This window comes from Capra hircus, chromosome 17, assembly GCF_001704415.2.
Source record: "Capra hircus breed San Clemente chromosome 17, ASM170441v1, whole genome shotgun sequence".
NCBI lineage: Eukaryota > Metazoa > Chordata > Mammalia > Artiodactyla > Bovidae > Capra > Capra hircus.
In genome coordinates this window covers 428,662-442,816 of record NC_030824.1, presented here as the reverse complement: position 1 = coordinate 442,816, position 14,155 = coordinate 428,662, and the positions used below count along the sequence as shown (strand labels likewise).

The 14,155-nt window shown below is 50.8% G+C and overlaps 2 gene segments (V, D, J or C); both read left to right on the top strand.

The window, feature by feature from the left end:
- The window catches only part of LOC102176353, a 460,158-nt gene that overhangs the window by 205,220 nt on the left and 240,783 nt on the right, over positions 1 to 14,155 (top strand).
- LOC102186478 lies at positions 8,038 to 8,633 on the top strand. The segment is given in 2 exon segments: positions 8,038 to 8,149; positions 8,259 to 8,633. Coding segments are annotated over 2 exon segments (420 nt in total).

Here is a 14,155-nt window from a genome sequence, read left to right as displayed (position 1 = left end):
TCTGGTTTTCAGTTTTATTTTTACAGTAGCCTCTAGACGTCTCCATCTATACAGCACCGATGATAAAACATCTAGGGTAAAGATGAAAAGTTTCTCCACATTGAGAGACCCTCAGAGAGTTTCCCTGAGTTACAAGGAGAAGAGAAGAGGGAGGGGGTAGTTAGAGGTGACTGGAATGAGATGCAGTGAGATCAAAAGAGGAGAGAGCAAGCTAGCCAGTAGTCACTTCCTTATGTGTGCTCCGTAGTCTGGACTGCTCAGAGGTATTTACGGAGTTATACAGGGAAGAGGGGAGGGAGGAAGTAGACAGAGGTGGCCAGGAAGATAAAAGAGAGGAATGAGAAGGAGAGAGACAAATCCTGCCAGTAACCAGTTCCTCAGGTGTTCTGCACTGTCTGGAACACACAGAGATTCATAGAGTTGGATAGAGAAGAGATGGGGGAGAAAAGAGACAGAGGCCACCTGGTGGAGAAAAAGGAGAGTCCAAAGGAGGAGAGAGTGGTCAAGCCAGTAATCTCGCTCTCAGGTAAAATTGGGTAGTGAAGTTTGGGTTTTTAAATGTACAAAATTGACAACAAAAACCAAAGAGCAAAGATTAAAAATCTAGAGTAGAGGTTGGATTTTCAAAAATACAATATTAAAGAAAAGAAGCAGAAGGAAAAAAGAGAAAAAAAGAAAAGAAAAGAAAAAGCCACAAGAATTATTAAAAACAACAACAACAACAACAACAACAATACCAATAACCACCCAAAGACTATATATGGTGTTTGCCAGGAAAAAAAAAAAAAAGAGTCGGTTTTTTTTCTGAATAGTAATAATAGGTTATAGAAATAAAAATTAGAGGAGAAATAGAAGACTTAACTATTAAAAAAAAGTTAGGAAAAAAAGGAAAAAAAGAAAAAAAAAAGGAATGATTTTAAAAATAGTAAAAATATAACTGGCCCTTGTCTGATGTTGTGGGCAGTGTGGGGTCACTTCCAAGGCGGTTCCCTCTGTTTAACTTCTTCTTTATGCTGGTTTCTTTAGGCTCACTAGTTCAGTCGCGCTGTGGGGAGGGAGGATGCTGCAAACAAATAGCGCTGTCGTGTGCACACAGTGTCTCAGCCCCGCTTGACCTGTCCCTTCTCGCGGTGTACAAACCACTCCGGCTCTACGATGCTCAGCTGGGAACTGTCTGAGGCCGGCCCTAGGCTGCGTGCACTTCCCTGGTCTAAGCTGCTCAGGTTCGGCGCTCAGGTAGCCCTCAGAGGCACAGATTCGGTTGGGACTGCGTTTTGTGCCCTTCCCAGGTCCGAGCAGCTCAGGAGTTTGGCGAGCGCGATCGCTGCGACTTGTCGCCTTTTCTGCCTCTGCTGCTCAGCTTTCTGGGTGTGCCGCTGGCGCCCCTTGTGAGGCAGATGGTGACTGTCCAGCACCCCCAGAAGTCTTAGCAAAGAAGCCTGCTTGCAGTTTGGTAAGTGAAGTCTCTCCGGGTCTGCAATTGCCCCTTTCCAGCCCTTACAGCTCTGGCTGCCTGTCCCCGGCGGGGATGGTCTGCAGCCGGCATTTTCCGTTCTGTCCTTTGTTCTGTGCTCGGTCCTGGTGGTGTCTTATGTTCGAGCTTTTCGCGTGGTAGCTATCCCACAGTCAGGTTTGCTAGTCCAAGTTAGATTGTTCTGGTTGCACGTGGGGCGTTCCTGCCCGATTCTTACAAAGCACTGCAGCCCGCGCCTCCCGCGCTTCCCTGCCCTGCCCCCGCTTCCCAATGGCGGATGCAGGCATCTGTGCTGCCTTTCCGCTGGGGGAGTCACTGTTGGGCTTGTAATATCTTGGTTTTAATTATTTATTTATTTTTCCCTTCCTGTTATGTTGCCCTCTGTGTTTCCAAGGCTCGCCACAGACTTGGCAGGGAGAGTTGCTTGGTGTTTGGAAACCTCTCTTCTTAAAATTCCCTTCCCGGGACGGGCTTCCCTTCCCGGGACGGAGCTCCCTCCCCACCTCCTTTGTCTCCTTTTTCGTCTTTTATATTTTTTCCTACCTGTTTTTGAAGACAATGGTCTGCTTTTCTGGTTGCCTGATGTCCTCTTCCAGCCTACAGAAGTTGTTTTGTGGAGTTTGCTCAGCGTTGAAATGTTCTTTTGAGGAATTTGTGAGGGAGAAAGTGGTCTTCCCGTCCTATTCCTCCAACATCTTAGGACCGCCCCCCCCCGTCAATTTTCATCTTAAGTTTAATGTATTAGGTGCATGTATAACTGGTTTGATTTACCAAAGAACTAGGAAATTTTACATTTTCTTCATGTTTTGTAATAATACACAAAGCAGATCTATTGGAACCACAGGACCACTGTTTGTTTTGTAGATATTCCCGAAAGTATATACATCATGTCTTTCGAAAGAGATTAGGTAAAAACATGTCTCATTGCTGCAAGCGGGCTGTCATAGTTGTGGCAAGAAGGGGCTTCTCTCCTCGTGGGGTGCGGGCTCTGGGATGCAGGCTCAGCAGCTGTGGCGGCAGGGCTCAGGTGCTCTGTGGCACATGGAGTCCTCCCTGTCCAGGGCTTGAACCTCCGTCCCCTACAGTGGCAGGTGGATTCTTAACCACCGAACCAACAGAGAAGTACAAGAAATGTGTTTACTCCAGTCTGTTTACATATTTTCCCCAATAGAGCCAGCACTGTAACTTGCCAAAAAGCATGAATTTTATCTCTTGGTTTCTATGTGTTTTTCCACTTATACTTTTCCGCATGTCACCTACAGGGGCCGCTGCAGGGCTGCCCAGGGGACCCTGCACTGGCATTCAGGGAGCATCACTCACTACAGCAGCTGGGCTGGGGGCGGGGCCTGAGCTCCCGGGGGGACTCAGCCCTGTGTCTGCTTGGCTGCAGACTCCCCTGAGCAGGGACCTGTGTGGTCTCAGCAGGTGCTTCCTCCCACTGGGTCCCAAGGAGGAAGCCCCTTCCACCTGTCAGTCTGGGCTGTGAGCTGAGATCCAGCACCAGGGTTCAGGGAGGGGCTGGGCAGGCCCTGGGTGGACCCTCATTTGTACCTCAGCCCCTCCTCTGGCAGAGGCAGGGGCAGAAAAGGAGGCCTGGGGCAGCCCAGCCCACTGTGGGGACCAGGGTTCTATGAGCACCATGGCCTGGACTCCTCTCCTGCTTGTGTTTGTCTCTCTCTGCACAGGTAGTGGGCACCAGAGCTCAGCCCCAGCCTCATCAGCCCCTGGGACTCAGACTCTGGGAACCTTTCCTGCAGTGCCAGGAGCCATGACAAGGTCATGCAGGACTCGAGGGAATCCCTGGGCCATCCAACACATGACAAGGTCATGTGGAAGTGTCCTGATGAGCAAGGCCTCAGGACTCGACGGACCCCCTGGACCTGCTCGAGCATCTACCCCTGAACCAGAATCTGTCTGTCTTACTATTTTATGTCTTTCACCAGCTCTCCTGACAGTAGCAGGGGGCTGTCTCTGACTGAAAGAGTTAACTTGGGGCTCTAGCTGATCAATCTCCTGGGCATGAAAGGAGTGTTTCAAACCCTCTGTTAGCATTCTAGCTTACTTGGCAGATTTATCCAGACTCTTGCAACATTGTTGATCCTATGCTTGCTGCCAAGGTCTTACATCCCTTATCCATTGTGTTCCTGGGAGTGCATATAGTTAAGATAGAGAAATAGCAAGCAGTCGCTTTAACATTAGCAACATTAGATGCTGAGTTGGTAAGTTCTTTCTTTGCTGTAACCCACTGAATCTTTGCTTCATAAAAAAGTAACTCTGTACTTTAAGGGTGACACAGGCTAAGAATTTAGGAAGAAAGACTTTAGGAAGATTATTGTTCTGGCTGACCTACATTTATCAAAAAGAGGTCATGGAATATCAACAGGCCTCCGGGACAAAAGATGATGTACAAAAAATAAGACTCTTGCAGAAAAGCACCTGGTATTGATAAAAGTTAATACTGATGGAATGCTGAGTTGACTCTGCATTTTTCACCTTGCTGTATGTACAACTCAGGGTATAAAAGCCCCGAGGAAAATAAAGTAAAACAGGCCTCGCTCACTGAAGCTCGGTCACCCCATGTCGTTCTTTTCTTATCTCTATCTCTATCTTTCTTCATTCGCCAATGTCGTCCATCCTGAGGATATCCCTGGACTCTGCTGAGGCTGGACCTCGGCACTGCAGCTCCTGCCCCACTCCCCTGTGTCTGTGTCTGTAGGTTCCCTCTCCCAGCCTCTGCTGACTCAGCCAGCCTCCCTCTCTGCATCTCCAGGAGCATCAGCCAGACTCTCCTGCACCCTGAGCAGTGGCTACAGTGTTGGTGATTTCTCCATACGTTGGTTCCAGCAGAAGACAGGGAGCCCTCCCCAGTACCTCCTGAGGTTCAAGTCAGACTCTGATAAGCACCAGGACACGGGCTCCCTAGCCACTTCTCTGGATCCAAAGATGCCTCGAGCAACGCAGGGCTCCTGCTCATCTCTGGGCTGCAGCCCGAGGACGAGGCCGACTATTACTGTGCTGTGTGGCATGGCGACACTAATGCTCACACGGTGCTCCAGACCAGTGAGGAAGAGCAATCGAAACATCCTCCACTCACCCCTGCTCGTGGCTCGGATGAAGTCGAGCTCAGGGGTGACTTAAATCATCAGAATTTAGGCAAGCAGCTGATTTTCCTAGAGCCAGCAGATTTGATAATACCGTATCTTTTACTTCAGTTCATCTTTTAGATGGCAAAAATACTCTTATCCAATGCAGGTGGGTGTATTTTGTGGCCAATATTGCTCATTCAGAAATAAAAAAAGCCTTTCAATGATGAAGAGGTGATTTCAGGCCAAGCCCAGCTCAGGGTCGAGGATACAATAAGACATGCTGCTGTGAGTGTTTCACTTGGGTTTTTCTATTAAAGCCAACATGCAGAAATGAATTGTATTCTCTAGTCGAGTAACGAATCTCCAGTATCTAAAAGTAAAAATAGTAACACGTAATATGCAATCAATATAAAACACTTAAAAGAACTCTGAGGAATATTAAAAGCCTGTGAACTGAAAGCCACATACATCCAAGAGAACTTAAAAAAAGAATGAACAGGTGCTCCTGGTTTATAGTTCAAAACACTGACTGTCACTGAGATACCGGTCATTGAAATTAGCACAACATTGTAAAGCCACTTGTTCTTGTTCAGTCACTAAGTCATGTCTGATTCTTTGTGATCCCATGGACTGCAGCACATCAGGCTTCCCTGTGTTTCACTATGTCCTGGAGTTTGCCCAAGTTCAAGTCCATTAAATCGGTGGTGCCATCCAACCATCTCATCCTCTGTTGGCCTCTTTTCCTCCCGCCTTCAATCTTTCCCAGCATCAGGGTCTCTTCAAATGAGTCAGCTCTTCTGTATCAAGTGGCTAAAGGATTGGAGTTTCTGCATCAGCATCAGTCCTTTCAATGAGTATTCAGGACTGATTTCCTTTAGGATGGATTAGCTGGATCTCCTCGCAGTCCAATTCAGTTCAGTTCAGTTCAGTTCAGTCACTCAGTCGTGTCCGACTCTTTGCGACCCCATGAATCGCAGCATGCCAGGCCTCCCTGTCCATCACCATCTCCCGGAATTTACTTAATTCATGTCCATCGACTGGGTGATACATTCCAGCCATCTCATCCTCTGTTGTCCCCTTCTCCTCCTGCCCGCAATCCCTCCCAGCATCAGAGTCTTTCCCAGTAAGTCAACTCCTTGCATCAGGTGACCAAAGTATTGGAGTTTCAGCTTTAGCATCAGTCTTTCCAATGAATACCCAGGGCTGATCTCTTTTAGAAGGGACTGGTTGGATCTCCTTGCAGTCCAAGGGACTCTCAAGAGTCTTCTACAACACCACAGTTCAAAAGCATCAATTCTTTGGCGCTCAGCCTTCTTCACAGTCCAACTCTCACATCCATACATGACCACTGGAAAAACCATACCCTTGATTGGATGGACATTTGTTGGCAAGGTAATGTCTCTGCTTTTGAATATTCTATCTAGGTTGGTCATAACCTAGGTTGGTGTCGCTAGAGGTAAAGAACCGCCTCCCAATGCAAGGGGCATAAGAGATATGGGTTCTGTCCCTGGGGTGGGAAGATCCCCACTCCAGTATTCCTGCCTGGAGAATCCCATGTACAGACAAGCCTGGTGGGCTACAGTCCACGGGGCCGCAAAACAATCAGACAGGATTGAGAACCAAGTAATTGAGCAAAACATTGCTCCCACTCTCAACGCCGTGAACGTTCCCCGGCTGCGTCACCAGGGGGCGCTGTGCACCGCTCAGAACCGGCAACATCTCAACACATCCTCATGGTCCCCTGAGCTGGCCTTGCCCCTGAGCTGGCCCTGCCCCCGGGCTCAGCGGCCTGAGTTGGACGGGACAGCAGGTGCTTCCTCTCAGGGGACAGACTCAGAGCTGCGCCCCCCAGGCCTCCTCCTGGGACTGAAGCAGCACACGGGGCCGAGCACCCAGAATTGGAGGGTGAAGGGGTCAGGGGGTCATCAGTCCCCACCCTCTTCCCAGAAAGAGAGGAGGGGAGGAGCCCCGAGCCCATCCCGTGCACCCCTCCAGCTCTCCTCAGCCTGGGCCTGCTCCTCCTCATCTCTGCTCAGAGCCTGCCCTCCCGCTCCCCTCACTCACGACTCTCCTCCCAATCCTGGGCCTCTCTCTTTCTACAGACAAACACTGTTGACCTCCACAGGGATGACCCAGCTCATGCTCTTAGAAGGTCATGAACGAGTTTCCAGATCTTCCTGAAACATTCACCTCCTCATCCCCCTCCTTGAGCCTGTCTAACCCTTCCTTCCCAGGAAGCCTCAGGTTTCCGGCTCTCAGGTGTGACCCCAGGTCGCCCCTCCTCTCAGCTGTGACCCCACATCGACCTCTCCCTGTTTCACCCCTGGTTCCTCCTCATTTCCCAGGGGATCCAGTGATGCCCCCCAGCAGCTGATTTATCCCGTGAACACTCACACGGTGTCCTGTGTGCCCATCGAGTGAGGAGTCAGGAGGGGAGAGAAACCCTGGTCCTGAGACCTGGGAAATGATTCCTGGCTGAGGAGCATCTGTGCTCAGCTGCTGTGGGACTGACTTTATGCACAGTGAGCCTGGGTAAAGCTGCGGGTGCCCTGGGCTGGGAAAGCAACCCTGTCCTGGGGCTCTGCCCCCGGGGCCCTGACTGCTGCTCTGTCTGGACCACGCCTAAGTCAGGTTTGCTCCCCATGGTCCCGTCCGAGATTCCTGAGAACAGCTGATCTGCCTTGTCCTGTCCTGTCGCTCATGGCAGATCTGAGGCCGACCCATGGCTCTGATAACTCAGCCTGCCCTGTTTCACAGATAGAACGTCCTGCTAAGACACGAAAAGCCTTCAGTGGAGATGCTGTGTCAGAAAGGCTTTAAAATGATCTTATTTAAAGAACAGAATGTACAAGGAAAATGATGTTTTGGAAATAGTACCATGGCAAGGTAAAATTAAAACAGAGCCAGAGTCGGACACAACTTAGTGACTGAACCACAACATTTTCTTCGGTGAAGTTTAGGCATCTATTTTAAGGGATGACCTTAGATTTTTACTAATCCACGATCCCATTTTGGTTGATTTGAAATCTCAAAGTCACAGATCTACTGTGTAACACTCACATGCACTACAGGATAAATTACACCTGGATCTTTTTTTCCAACACAACACTTCCTAAACTGCGTAACTTCAAAGCCAGTTTTGGGAAAGTTGACTCTAAGAGCTCTGATCACTAGGTCACAGGATGTATGTGTGGGCCAGGACACCAGGGGGCGGTGCCAAGCCATTCCTGTGGGTCTGCAGCTATGAGCTGAGGTGAGTCCCCTGGTGCTTCCTGGTGCTTACTGCTCAGGGTTCCCAGCTGTGACCTCCCACCCCCAAGGCCCACACGACCCTGCCTCTGATCACCCACTGGTCTCCCTCAGGCACAGGAAGCTGAGCCAGGTCCCAGAGGTCATCAGAGCACTGTGGGGGTTGGGGGAGGACAGTCATTTGCATGGGAGGCCCCGCCCCCTCTCAGGCTATGAAGAGGGGCAGGAGCGGTGTGGGGATGCTCTGCTCAGCTGTGGGGCCGCAGACAGCAGGACGCCCTGACCGTGTTCACCATGGCCTGGTCCCCTCTGCTCCTCACCCTGGTCGCTCTCTGCACAGGTGACTGGATGGGGGGGCAGGGGAGGGGTCTTGGGAAGATACACATGCTGTGTTCCCTGCTATCATGTCTGGACCCCCGAGTCACCATCTCTGTCTCTCTCCCTTCCAGGATCCTGGGCCCAGGCTGTGCTGACTCAGCCGTCCTCCGTGTCTGGGTCCCCGGGCCAGAGGGTCTCCATCACCTGCTCTGGAAGCAACATCGGTAGTAGTGGTGTAGGCTGGTACCAACAGCTCCCAGGATCGGGCCTCAAAACCGTCATCTATTATAATAGCAATCGACCCTCAGGGGTCCCCGACCGATTCTCTGGCTCCAAATCGGGCAACACAGCCACCCTGACCATCAGCTCGCTCCAGGCTGAGGACGAGGCCGATTATTACTGTGGAAGTTATGATAGTAGTAGCTATAATGGCACAGTGCTCCAGGCCAGGGGGGAAGTGAGACAAAAACCTGCTCTCCCCCAAGTCACAGGCCTCCTGGGCTGAAGCATCTGCTGCCAAAGCAGACACTTCTGTGGTCTGTTTGGTTTAAAACAGAGGTCTGAGCCCCACCCCAGGAAATTGGTCTGGGAAATCCTTTCAGTTCTTCTTCATTCTGCGCCCTCACCAAGGCTTTGCTTTGGCAACCACATTTTATATGAATATCTGAAGTTGAGCAGAAGGCCCTGAATGCCAGAGGCGGGTCCTAGTGGACAGAGTCGATGACGGTCGGGTCAGAACCAAAGAGGCAGCATCCAGCTGTGTCTGACTCAGGACCCTCAGCTCCTCGGCCGTCCCTGGCGGAGCTGGGGCCCGGGCTGCTGCTCCTGCCTGTCCTGTGACCGCCTCTCAGGCTCCCCCAGGGCTCCAGGCCTGCGGGGACTAGACCAGGACTCCTGTGTCCCTGGGGGAGCCGGGGCAGCCCAGGGGCTTCCTGCTCAGGCTCTGCTGGACCTTCTGCTGCTGGCCCTACCCTGGGTCCAGGTCATCGGGGGGTCTGCCTGAGCTTGGAGGCTCCTCCTCTCCCCTCTGTCCTCAAAGTCCCTCCAGCAGCCCAGTCTCAGGGGAGGGTCTCAAAGGACACAGAAAATCTGTCTCCCATCTCTGAGGACACAGGGTCTGTTAGTTCTCTGTCTCAGTGTCCGAGGTGGTGGTCCGTCAGCGCATCTCAGCCCTGGGAGGCCCCCACGCCCTCGGCCTATCTCCTGCACAGGGAGCAGGTCCTGCTCTCAGCCTCCTCTGTTCCCTCGTGGTGTCTGGGGCTCAGGCAGCATGGACTCAGCCAGGGTCACTGACGCCATGGAAGCTCAGCCACACTCACCTGCCTGGGAACAGCAATACTGTTGGCACCAAGGGGGCGGCTTGGCTGCCGTCTCAGTCATGCTGAGTCCCAAGCTCTGAGCACAGGAGTCACAACCCGCCCGCAGGGTCTCAGCAAGGCTGGCGGGCTCCGATTTGGGTGGGGCCCCCTGACCGTCTCTGGGCTGATTGTTCCTGCTCAGCTGGGACTCAGCCCTGCTGCTCACAGGAGGCCTCAGGCCAGGAGGAAGTGACCCCAACCATAAGCTCCCGGCCTCACCCCAACGTGGGTCACAGAGCACAGGTCACAAGCCTGTGTCCTGCTCCCTGTCACTGCCCTTTCACTCACACGTGCGGGGTCTGCACTATGGCCACCTGGGCTGTGGGGCCACAGTTAACAGAGATATAGTTTGGAATAAGTGGGATTATTCCTTCTAATTCTCCCTTTTCCCTTAAGCCTTAAATTTGCCTTATTCTCAATTTTCATACACACAAAATGACATATTTTCCACTGTATTGAGGAACCTGGCTCAATAGGCTCCATATCAAACAGTGAGTGTTTTTGGCTGGGGAATCGGGCCTCAGACACAGATCCTGAGAAGGATCACAATTACCGCACGCTGTGGGAAGCAGACACGGAGCAGCAGCTCAGAAATGGACGTAAAGTCATGTTTCGTTTCACGCGGTGAGAATAGGAATGTGGTGGCCGTACTTCACAACTTACTGCAGAGGTTTTCACCCTAAACCTCCTCAGCTGCTCTTCCCCATCCTTCTGCCCCTTGTGAGGTCATTTAGGGGAAAGGGGGTTTAGAATACTCCACGGCGCTCACACCATCTTGTCAGACGCGTGCTCACTTTCAGATCCGCTCATGAGTCATGAGTCTTTTTGTTATTTTCATTTGCTATTTTGGAGAATCTTAATTTCATAGTTGTATTAATGGCAACCCACTCCAGTATTCTTGCCTGGAGAATGCCATGGACAGAGGAACCTTGCGGGCTACAGTCCATGGGGTCGCAAGACTCGGTCACAAGTGAGTGACTTTCACTATTGATATCCTAAGTTGTAAGCCTATTGAGTCCACCCCCATTTATTGATGGTTTCTCTCACCACAGAACAGCTGTTCCCCTGGTGCTGCTGTGGGTGTCAACACTGAATCACCAGCCCTGAACCATGGACTCTTGTGACCAGCAATGGTTTCAGGGCCTGTGTGTGGGGGAGACCCCTGTCCCGTCAGAGACCACAGGTGACTCTGTGGCTCCCTGCACCCTCAGCAGTGACATCAGTGTCAGCCACTCTGCTGTTACTGGAACCAGCAGAATCCAGCGAGTCCTCCTCCGTCCTACCACTCAGACTCCAGGAAGAACCAGGCTCTGGGGTCCCTGCGAGTTTTCTGGATCCAAAGGTGCCTCGGCCGACTCAGGGCTCCTGCTCGTCTCTGGGCTGCAGCCTGAGGACGACGCTGACTCTGACCATGCAGGCTGGTGCAACAGGGCTCCGCACAGCGACACAGGTAGACGGGAAACCGGGACGAGAGCCTCAGCCTGTCAGGGGCTTGTTCTTAGAGAACCGTCAAATCTTAAATATTACCCCAGAATCAACTTATTCCTGAGGTATGTTCTGGTTCATAATATGTCTACTCCCAATGGTACAGTCAGTTTTGCTGAAGTCTCAGAAAATGTAAACAATTTCTGATGCCACTGAAGTGCCCCCTGGGCAGCCGGGTGATGACGGGAGCCGTGGAGCTGAGCTCCCTCACTTGAGATCAGGAGCAGGAGGCTTTCCCAGATGCGCCTCCAGCAGAGTCTGTGGACCATCCCAGCAGGCAGATCGTCCCCCAGGGTGAGAACTCTGCTCCTGAAGGGGCAGAGCAGAGAGCGTGAGGAGTGAGGGGCACCAGGGATACATCGCAGGAGGCAGGGAGCCCCGGGAGTGGCTCTCCTGACCCACAGGTGCTGGCTCTGTGCTGCCCTCTGCTCCTCTCGTCTCCACCCCACTGGAGCATTTCCTCCTTCAGGACTGGGGTGGTCTGTGGACTGTCAGGAGCAGGGGCTCCCCAACATGTGCCCGGGTCCCTCTGCTTGTGATGCCTCTGATGAGTCTATATCAACGGGTCCCACGTCCTGTAGAAGGAACAGCAGCGAAGCGGGGATCACCATGGCAATGATGACAAGGGATTCCAGGCAAAGCCCTGCCTTTGAGACCGATGACAGAGGTGAGGGACACTCAGGGTTTCAGCGTCGGGGTCCAGCCCCTGCAGGATCCAGGGAAACCCTCAGGAGAAACTGCATCGGTGAATGAATGAATGAGAGAGGAGAGAATAGGAGCGAATAGTGTAGTGGAGACAATAGAGGAGAAAAGAGGCTGATCTTCCTTGGATTACACAGAAAATCAATAAAGTCTCGAAACAAGTGACTTGCACCCTCTACATAGGCCACAGGCGCCCTCCCGGTCTCCCGAGGAAGTGAGACGCAGGGTGCCTTCCTGTTCTGGTCTTAGAAGCCCAGGCGGGTAAGTAAGCACAGCGGACCTCTGTGCTCCAGATGGGAACTAGCCTGAAAGAAGAGTCAGTTCAGTTCAGTTCAGTTCAGTCGCTCAGTCGTGTCCGACTCTTTGCGACCCCATGAATCGCAGCATGCCAGGCCTCCCTGTCCATCACCAACTCCCAGAGTTCACTCAGACTCCCGTCCATCGAGTCTGTGATGCCATCCAGCCATCTCATCCTCGGTAGTCCCCTTCTCCTCATGCCCCCAATCCCTCCGAGCATCAGAGTCTTTTCCAATGAGTCAACTCTTTGCATGAGGTGGCCAAAGTACTGGAGTTTCAGCTTTAGCATCACTCCTTCCAAAGAAATCCCAGGGCTGATCTCCTTCAGAATGGACTGGTTGGAACTCCTTGCAGTCCAAGGGACTCTCAAGAGTCTCCTCCAACACCACAGTTCAAAAGCATCAATTCTTCGGCGCTCAGCCTTCTTCACAGTCCAACTCTCAAATCCATACATGACCACAGGAAAAACCATAGCCTTGACTAGACGGACCTTAGTCGGCAAAGTAATGTCTCTGGTTTTGAATATACTATCTAGGTTGGTCATAACTTTTCTTCCAGGAGTAAGTGCTTTTAATTTCATGGCTGCAGTCACCATCTGCAGCGATTTTGGAGACCCCCAAAATAAAGGCTGACACGGTTTCTACTGTTTCCCCATCTATTTCCCGTGAAGCGATGGGACCAGATGCCATTATCTTCTTTTTCTGAATGCTGAGCTTTAAGCCAACTTTTTCACTCTCCGCTTTCACTTTCGTGAAGAGGCTTTTTAGTTCCTCTTCACTTTCTGCCATAAGGGTGGGGTCATCTGCATATCTGAGGTGATTGATATTTCTCCCGGCAATCCTGATTCCAGCTTGTGCTTCTTCCAGTCCAGCCTTTCTCATAATGTACTCTACATATAAATTAAATAAGCAGGGTGACAATATACAGCCTTGACGTACTCCTTTTCTTATTTGGAACCAGTCTGTTGTTCCATGTCCAGTTCTAACTGCTGCTTCCTGACCTGCATACAGATTTCTCAAGAGGCAGGTCAGGTGTTCTGGTATTCCCATCACTTTCAGAATTTTCCACAGTTTATTGTGATCCACATAGTGAAAGGCTTTGGCATAGTCAATAAAGCAGAAATAGATGTTTTTCTGGAACTCTCTTGCTTTTTCCATGATCCAGCAGATGTTGCAATTTCATCTTTGGTTCCTCTGCCTTTTCTAAAACCAGCTTGAAAATCAGGAAGTTCACGGTTCACATATTGCTGAAGCCTGGCTTGGAGAATTTTGAGCATTACTTTACTAGCATGTGAGATGAGTGCAATTGTGCGGTAGTTTGAGCATTCTTGGGCATTGCCTTTCTTTGGGATTGGATTAAAACTGACCTTTTCCAGTCCTGTGGCCACTGCTGAGTTTTCCAAACTTGCTGGCATATTGAATGCAGCACTTTCACAGCATCATCTTTCAGGATTTGAAACAGCTTAACTGGAATTCCATCACCTCCACTAGCTTTGTTCGTAGTGATCCTTTCCCAGGCCCACTTGACTTCACATTCCAGGATGTCTGGCTCTAGATTAGTGATCACACCATCACGATTATTGGGTCATGAAGATCTTCTTTGTACAGTTCTTCTGTGTATTCCTGCCACCTCTTCTTAATATCTTCTGCTTCTGTTAGGTCCAGACCATTTCTGTCCTTTATTGAGCCCGTCTTTGCATGAAATGTTCCCTTGGGGTCTCTAATTTTCTTGAAGAGATCTCTAGTCTTTCCCAGTCTGTTCTTTTCCTCTGTTTCTTTGCATTGATCGTTGAAGATGGCTTCCCTATCTCTTCTTGCTCTTCTTTGGAACTCTGCATTCAGATGCTTATATCTTTCCTTTTCTCCTTGGCTTTTCGCCTCTCTTCTTTTCACAGCAATTTGTAAGGCCTCCCCAGACAGCCATTTTGCTTTTTTGCATTTCTTTTCCATGAGGATGGTCTTGATCCCTGTCTCCTGTACAGTGTCACAAACCTCTGTCCATAGTTCATCAGGCACTCTATCTATCAGAGCTAGGCCCTTAAATCTATTTCTCACTTTCATTGTATAATCATAAGGGATTTGATTTAGGTCATACCTGAATGGTCTAGTGGTTTTCCCTACTTTCCTCAATTTGAGTCTGAATTTGGCAATAAGGAGTTCATGATCTGAGCCACAGTCAGCTCCTGG